Source organism: Sesamum indicum, linkage group LG8 (genome assembly GCF_000512975.1).
Source record: "Sesamum indicum cultivar Zhongzhi No. 13 linkage group LG8, S_indicum_v1.0, whole genome shotgun sequence".
Lineage (NCBI taxonomy): Eukaryota > Viridiplantae > Streptophyta > Magnoliopsida > Lamiales > Pedaliaceae > Sesamum > Sesamum indicum.
In genome coordinates this window covers 4,560,749-4,569,281 of record NC_026152.1, presented here as the reverse complement: position 1 = coordinate 4,569,281, position 8,533 = coordinate 4,560,749, and the positions used below count along the sequence as shown (strand labels likewise).

Here is an 8,533-nt window from a genome sequence, read left to right as displayed (position 1 = left end):
CTATTAGATGCACTGCTCTTTGCACAGGCTTATAGAATAGTAGAGTCTGTGATCACCTCCAACAAGTTAGTCAAGACTTTGCGGCCATCGTGAAAATATATCTCTAGAATGTTGGAGAAAGATTGTTTATCGATCCGCAGGAGTCTGCATAGTTCACAAACACGAACTGTGTATGGCTGAGGAATGTTGCAAAGAATTGAAATCTCCCCGAATAAGCTGTTGGGCTCAAGAAGCGACACTGTATCTTCTGATCCGTCTGCCGCAATGCCAACCTCCTCCTGCAAAGACATAGCAGATATCAATTAATCCTGTATTTAAAAGGAAAAATAACGGTAGTTTCTACGTCAAATCTTAAGCAAAAATCATGGCTAACAATTATAGTTAGCGGTTGTAGGCCATTTAAGTTTCGTACCAGAACACCGTGACAAACAAAGTAGAGTTGATCTACGACGTTTCCCTGTTCCATTATTACTTCTCCAGGTAGAAAGAATTCCTCGTGCACCCGAGTCACCTTCATGGAAAATGTATGTTAGCAAATGCTCATCAGCTCAAAAGCAACAGCATCTGCTCTCATAAAGATTGAAACTTACGATTTGATTGATAAATTCTGAGGAGCAACCATTGAAAAGAGGAACGTTCTCGACATATGACTTATACAAAGTCTGAGATATCTGCAAGAAGTGAATGACTTTATCACTGAAAAAGTTCAATTTAGATACACGCAAAAGGAAACAAGTTAGCCAAAATCCATATATACACACACTTTACGGTATATATTTGAAAAAATTAACTTCAGTTTGCAACACACATGGTTTTTAGCTTCTTACCTTGGCACGAATGGATATTGGAATATCTTGGAGAACGGAAGCATCAGTGTAGCTGCTTTCGTATTGCAAACGCAAGTGCCCTTTTATTTGATTACGAAGATTCTTTCCCAGCCTGTTTCTGTTCATATATTTTATAAGATCAGTCATTTTGTCCCGGTATCTTTCTGTTTTCGACCCTTTCACAATCAGTGCCGTCATGTTACCAATCAGATATGCACCAAGAATCATGTCAAAAGAGACATAAATCATAATGAATATCATTTCCCTCAGATTCACTGCGTGTATATCTCCATAACCTGGACAAGAACATGCCATGCAGGATGATATAAGTCCAAACACTGTAGAAGACTCAATTATAGTGTTGTTTTCTTGAATAGTTTTCCACCTTAAATGAACTTGATGGTTATTGCGTAAAACTGAAATTGCCAACTTCATGGACGAACCAAAACTACACGCTAAAAATTTAGAACAAACTAAGCTTGTTTTTGTAAGAGTAGGACTCACCGACAGTAGCCATGGTGACAATAGCGAAGTACATAGAAGTCGTGTATCGTTTCCAAATATCAATCTCTCTGAAGTGCGCATAACTATAGTCCCCCAGTTTCAAACTCCCGATCCACGTGTACCCTTCTTTCTCTTCAGGCAGAGTAGTAGCTAAATAGTAGAAAATGCAAGCCGCTGTATGCGTGCAGTAGAGCTCAACAGCAATGAGTTTTACTATCCTTGTAAAGAGATAATTGATCCTGATATCCTTTTCCATCCTCTGGAAGAAGGCTGTAACTTTACGAACCCGAGTCAACCTGATCCACAGAAGATACCTCACCTCTTCTTTCTCTCCAACTGCCTAATTAACATGTTAATTTTCAGAACACCTGAATCAGCCTAATGACACAGGAAAGATACTTCAAAATACTAATGTATATCATCATCATGAGTGAGTTCAGACACAGTTTTCTGGTGTCCGTTCTAAATATTTCATTCAATGATGTAAATATTAGCAATCCCGCTTAGTAAACTTACTTCATTTCCTTAAATTTAAAAGAAAAGATCCAAAGCGAATATAATATTTTAACAACGATTGAGGGGATCAGAGAGCCAGACCTTATAGATAATATCCCATGGCATGCAACCTAGAAGGTCAGGTAAAAAATGAGACTTCAGATACCTGCAGAGACGAAACAAATGAACGATGAACATGCAACAACATAACGCTGCAATTTCACTTATCGTGTAAACGAAATGACTGACCGGAGGGCGATGAGGTTACGGTTGTAGACCATTTTGTAGGAATGGCTATCTCTGTAAGTCACAAAGAATTGCAAGATAATGTCCAGGAGGAAAGCCACTTGACCTGCAATGTCTAAAAAGAACAGGTTCTTGGGCAGTCCCCTGAAGAATCCAAACTCCATTGGAGTAAAGAATGACGAATAAATTGCCCATATCAGTATGAACTTCTCCCATGCTCTGTACCACCTGCATTTTTCCTTCAAGAATCAAGATGGTAGTACTATGATGTTTCCGAAACTTGTAAGATGTTCATAATCACAATTTCGTAATCAGTATGATCAAAATTTAAGTAATTTATTAAGATTTTATAAATAAGTTCTAACTCTTTACTTTTTTCTTAATGAGCATTATAACCTTCTAATATCTTACCTTTTATCCCGTAAGTTTGTCCGTAAAAATTTTACAGGATACTTTTCAACATCTTATTAGATATTTTGAACAACTTATAGGCTCACCGGTTTCTTAATGTTTCAATTAGTAAAGGTAAAAATGAAAACAAACGAGCCCTTACTCATTATTAAATTTTAAAAAAAAACAAAAACACTGAATATCACAAAGAAATAAAAGGCAAAAAGCCCCTAACCTCAACTGAATAATTAATAATTCCTACAAAATGATGATGGGAATATTAATTTTCTTTTTTTTTTTTATTTGGAGGGAATATTAATTAGCAACTTGGAAAACAGTCAATCTTATACCTTTGTTTTTCAGTCACCGACTTTTGGACAGTCCAAATATTGCAATAACATCCCATGTGATGTATTAATTTTGCTGCCCAATTTGTGTTTCAAACCAATTACAGAGGAAGGTCCCAACTAATAGTCCAATATTTATAGACAGATAATTATTATGCTCGATTCTTATTCAAATTAAATTTAATAGAATCAAATTAAATATTACTGATCATTTTTTTTAATTATATATCAATCACATGATAAGTGGTCTAACGAGATCTAACCGGAAGTAAATCCCCCTCCCACAAGCTCCATTTTCTATTGTATCTAGCCACATCTTGATTTTTATTTTTATATTTTTTCCATTTTTAAGAGAAAAGAAGGTAAATGCAAAGCAGTCTGAATTTTTTATTTTAAAAATATTCGAATAAAATGCAATTTACCCCTGTTATATGTGCAATGAGTAAAAAAAAATTAGCAAATTACCTTCCTGTGTTTTGAAAAATTAAACAAATCCCCCCCCCCCCCGATCAAACCATTGATGGGGAGGTAATTTACTTAATTTTCTAAAACCTAGGGACAATTTGCTATTTTATTTTTTTCACGAAGCGATTTTTTACTCATTTCTGATATCATAGCGGGATAAAACGTATTTTTTAAATAAATATTCACATATACGAATTGTATATATATTTAGTAAAAAAAATGTATATAGACATATATATGAATATCTCCTTAAAATCCAAAGTGTTGAAACTATCATGAGGGGAGTAACACTATATATAGTATGTAAACATTGAAGTGGGGTTTTTCATTACACACACTTTTTTGCAGGATATCAAGAAGACAAGACAACAGCCACTTAAAGGTAGTAATAGTCCAAAACAAGCCATCATCACCATTTTCCCAACAAAGAAAATTAAACCCAAAGCAAAATGAACACCCCAATACTAAAAAAGATAAATTACAGACACGCCTCTTAAAATTAAGTTAAAAATTATACCAACGCTCTCTATCTTTTATAAAATTACAAACACGCCTCTGATGAAGCGTTATGTAATTTCAGAGAAGATATATTTGTAAATTTTTTTTGTATTAGTCAAAGTCTGCTCGTGAATTGGAGATATACTGGTAATTATAAAAGAAATTCTGACTCGGATTGTGTTTGGACGAACTTGAGTCAATTATACGATAAGTGCAATGCACTTGTGGTACGATTGGTGTGTAATTTAGAAAAAATTATCAATTACATGATAAGTATATATTAGTTTGATTCGATTTACTTTGAAAAAAAAATTCGTAATTATAATTATTATCTCAAAAATATAGTTATAAATTAACAAAGGGCTATTGTAGTTTTACAATCAGATATAATCTCAAGAAGTGTCGTTGATGTAATTTTACCCTTATATTTGCTAAGCAAATTCTTGCAGCCTTATGACACTGAGTCACTGACACTTTGACAAAACTTTAGAACCCGTTTGGTTGTGTTTTTAATGAGATTTTTTTCACTTTTCATTATTTGGGTAGTTGGAATTTTGTTTGGTCAAGTCATTTTCATTGAGAATGCATTCTTATTCTAATTCTCAATTTCTTGAAACTATAGATCACATAGGTTTGTCATACTTGTCTTATCTTGTCAGCATGTCTTTTCTTGTTTCAAATCAATTAAAATTGTTTCAAATGGCAAGACTCATTTTGATTATTTTATAATTTCACATATTCAATTAATTTGGTCATTTGTCACATCAAAAATACATATACCTATATTCAACATTCTCATACCCATATATCTATATTTGAAAATAAATTCTCAATTTTCGCTCAAAAATCAATAAAGCATTTTTACATATTTCCAATTATTAAAAACTGAAAATAAAAACACAATCATACGGGCTCTTAGTTTCTATGTTTATCATAAGAGGGACAATGACCATGAAGTAGTTGTTACAACGTTATCATCCACCACAATTATTATCATTTTCATGTTCTTCCATGTGCAACCCCTAAAATAAAACATTACTATTAATTATGATTTTATTATCCCCAAAAAGAAATATTACTATTAGTTACGATTTTATTGATTATACATTAAAGTTGTGATAGATAATTATTATTAATTATAAAACTTAATTTATTCATTATAAAAAACTATTTTTGTTATGATTTTAGTTATTATAAAATATTAGCCACACTCGTAAAAATCATGATAAATAATTGTTGCATGATTGTGGTCAATTACTTTTTATTTAGGTTAATAATTTTCAACCATGGGTTAATATTATAATTCTTGCAATAAACCTATTTTTTTTTCTATTCTTCATAGAAGAATTTGGTACTTTAAAGAAAATTACAATAATCAGGATGGTCATCATAAAAAATATCAGGAAAAATTAAAAAAAATAAAAAGATTATATTTGGATTTCTAATTAATAATTCAGATTAAATATTCTAATTGCTTGGACATGTTTTCAAAAATTAAAATAAAAAAACTTCTTATTTAACACACGACTGGAGCTGTCAAGAAATAGAAAGAGTGATAACTATAATAAAACATTTAATTCAAAAAATTATATATTAATTTTTATTTTTTTATAAATATAATTCATTACGATATTCAATAATTCGAATACATCAATAATAGTATATTAAACTATATATATATAAAGGGTGAACAACAATTTATCCCCCTATGATATTGAAAATTAACATATTACCTCCCTATGAAAAAAATATAGCAATTTACCCCCCTATACTTTTTAAAATGAAGCAATTTACCTCCCTGTATAAGGAAGTAAATTGCTTCATTTTAAAAATCATAAGGAATTAAATTGTTGTATTTTAAAAAATATAGGGAGGTAAATCGCTATTTGTTTTCTCATAAGGGGGAAATTTGCTCATTTACAATATCACAAAGGAGGTTGCTTGTATTTTTCCTTATATATAAATATCAAAATGTAAAAACTTAAAAAATATTATAATAAAATTTATCCACACATATATAAAAATCAAATCCCTAATCTTTTTATAAATTAAAAAGCAATCATTTACCTCAGTGTCAACTCATGTATCCGAATCAACACCTGAGACGTATCAAAAGTCTATTCGTAAGTTCCACGCGCCAGGACACTTATCATTAGTTCTTGGCTGTACTCTACTGTCCATCATATATTACATTTTTCTCACTAAAAATGACGTTGCAAGAATGGTCAATTTTCAGCCACCAAAAATAAGGGTCAAAAGTCAAACAAAGGCTTGGCTTATGTACACCAACTCCACCCACAAATACATTCTCACCACGTGTCCCCCCACCATATTTGGCGGGAACAACGCTCCCTCCCTCACCATCCTCATCCTCAGCAGAAACTCTTGCGTGTTCCCATCGAATAACTTATATTAATTTAAAAAAAGAAAAAATACACTAAATTATACTATCTATTATACCAAAAAAATAATATATTAATATTATTTACTGATTCACATTTCAACTAATTATATAAAAATATTTTTATAACCATTACGTGATCAGTCGTTCTACTTATATTATTGTATTAAGAGGTGTAAGAATAGAATATATGGTGTAAGAATATATATATATATATATATATTTAAAGATAAGTATTTCTCAATTTATTACTAAAAATAAATCAAAAAATGATTTTATGGCATCTATTTTTAATTTAAATTAAATTATTTTAAACTACAACAATTATAAACAACTCTATATTAATTTTCAATATTTATTAATTATATATAAATATTAAGATTTTTATTTTCAGACGTCATGAACTCGTTATGCAACGGTTGTTAGTTATGATTTTTTAAAGGTGGCTAAAATATTTGATAATAGTTATTTATTGCTGGTTTTTTAGCTGTAGTTGTTAATATTGTAGTTAATAATAATTCTTTTTTGTGCGACTTCAATTTTCTTTCATTTTTTTTCAAACATGTACTATTTAATTTTCAATTTTCTCTATAAATTTTTCCCACTACAAAAACTAAAGCTACTGCCAACAGTTTATTTGATTTGATTTCTTCTGGTGAAAATTTTTTATACTAAGAATGGTTGAATTACATAAATAAATATATTTTCAGCCCATCATCACAGGTAAAACCCAAAATGCACTCTTCATCCATATATATATGTATATATAGGTGTATGTATATGTAGAGAGCTAGAGACAATAACCACATGTATGTATAGGTTGTTACCTGTTATCAGGGTGAATGAACAAGCCTTGCGAGAGATCTTTGAGGCCGTCGATGACGGTCTGTCTGCTGACCCGGCGGCGAGCCGAGTCGATCAGCCCCAACTCGTTCTCTATCAGCGTGAACCGGCTCCCCCGAGACGACTTAATTCTCTCCCGCAGATCCTCCACCATGTACTCCTCGCCGCCGTTGACGCCATTCAAACTGCTCTCTTCGCCATTCGCACTGCTCTCATCCGTATTCCTGAACGACGATTTCTTGAAAGATCCCATTTTTCTTTAATTTCCTTTTTTTTTTTTTAATTTTTGAAATATGTATCTATATATATATACACATATATGTGTGTGTGTGTGTGTGTGTGTGAAGTTGCTATTTTTGGTGGTGGAAAGTTGGAGATTTGTGGGGGGAGAGAATATAGGGATGAGATTTGAAATGAGAGGAAGAAGAGCGGAGAAAATGTGAGGAAAAAGTGGGATTGAATGAGAAATAGTCGTGTTATTGGGTTTCACGAGAAAGGGAGAAGGAAAGCGCTGTTGAAAATGGCTGTCGTCGAAATATATGGCTGAGACGGACAGTCAGAAAATGAGGGTATTTATAGACAGCTCAGAAGGTTTTTCCCACGCAGAAATCTGTGTGTGTGTGTGTCCGTCTGCGTATTGTATAAACAGGTGATAAGGGTCACACAGAAAGTCGTGCTATTACTATATTATTAATTTTCAATTATTTTTTTTCCCAATAAATTAAGGGTGGGGTTGGATGCATATGTGTCCTCATAGCTTTTAATTAAGGTAAATTATATTAATACAAACATTTTGTGCTATTTGTTAAATTATAGAGTAAATTTCAATAGGGTTAAGTGAGATTGATATAATTATAAATATTTTATTATTATTTTGAAAATTGTCGACTCCTCACTAATTTCAAGAGTCGTATAATAATTAGTCAAGTTCGTTAGTTTTTTTTTTTTTCTATTTTTTATGGTGAACTGATCATAATACTGTTGGTTTTTAAAATTTTTTGAATTTTTTTTTATTTTGAATAAGTAGATAATTTTTTTATAATTTTCAAAATTTTCACATCTATTTTTGTCGGAATTTTTTACCATTTTTAATTTTCTTTAAATAAAAAATTTTCAACAAACGCAAAGTTGATATTTTTCAGAATCCTGTCCAAAAATTATATGATTTCATCAAACACTAATAGGGTATTCGTAATTATCTCAAATCTCAAGGGAGCTCATTGTAATTTACCCTAAATCATAAATATATTATTTCAAATTATAATTATAATTACAAATATACCTCTTATTCAATAATAAAATTTTACATAAATACCCCTGGGAGACAATGCATAACACCACCTTAAATAATATATTTATAATTTTACAAAAAAAAAAATACTTATATAATTAAATTTAATCTCATAAAGGATATATAGCTGTTATGTATTTCTTTCTCTTTCAGTCTAGCTCTTGATTCAGATAATAAATATTTATGTATAGTTTTGGGATTACGATCTTCATATTTCTTTCTTTTT

General features: G+C 31.0%; 1 protein-coding gene across 1 annotated transcript in view; it reads right to left on the bottom strand.

Annotated features, from left to right (window-relative positions):
• LOC105167760 (potassium channel SKOR-like) overlaps nucleotides 1-7,614 on the bottom strand; it is a 9,435-nt gene extending 1,821 nt beyond the window's left edge. Inside the window, exons 1-8 of the mRNA XM_020695844.1 lie at nucleotides 7,001-7,614; nucleotides 2,076-2,300; nucleotides 1,929-1,992; nucleotides 1,332-1,671; nucleotides 828-1,123; nucleotides 591-671; nucleotides 413-511; nucleotides 36-278 (exon numbers count right to left, since the gene is read on the bottom strand). Coding sequence (XP_020551503.1) covers nucleotides 36-278; nucleotides 413-511; nucleotides 591-671; nucleotides 828-1,123; nucleotides 1,332-1,671; nucleotides 1,929-1,992; nucleotides 2,076-2,300; nucleotides 7,001-7,269 — 1,617 coding nt within the window. The 5' untranslated portion in view covers nucleotides 7,270-7,614. The remainder of the gene's footprint in view (nucleotides 1-35; nucleotides 279-412; nucleotides 512-590; nucleotides 672-827; nucleotides 1,124-1,331; nucleotides 1,672-1,928; nucleotides 1,993-2,075; nucleotides 2,301-7,000) is intronic.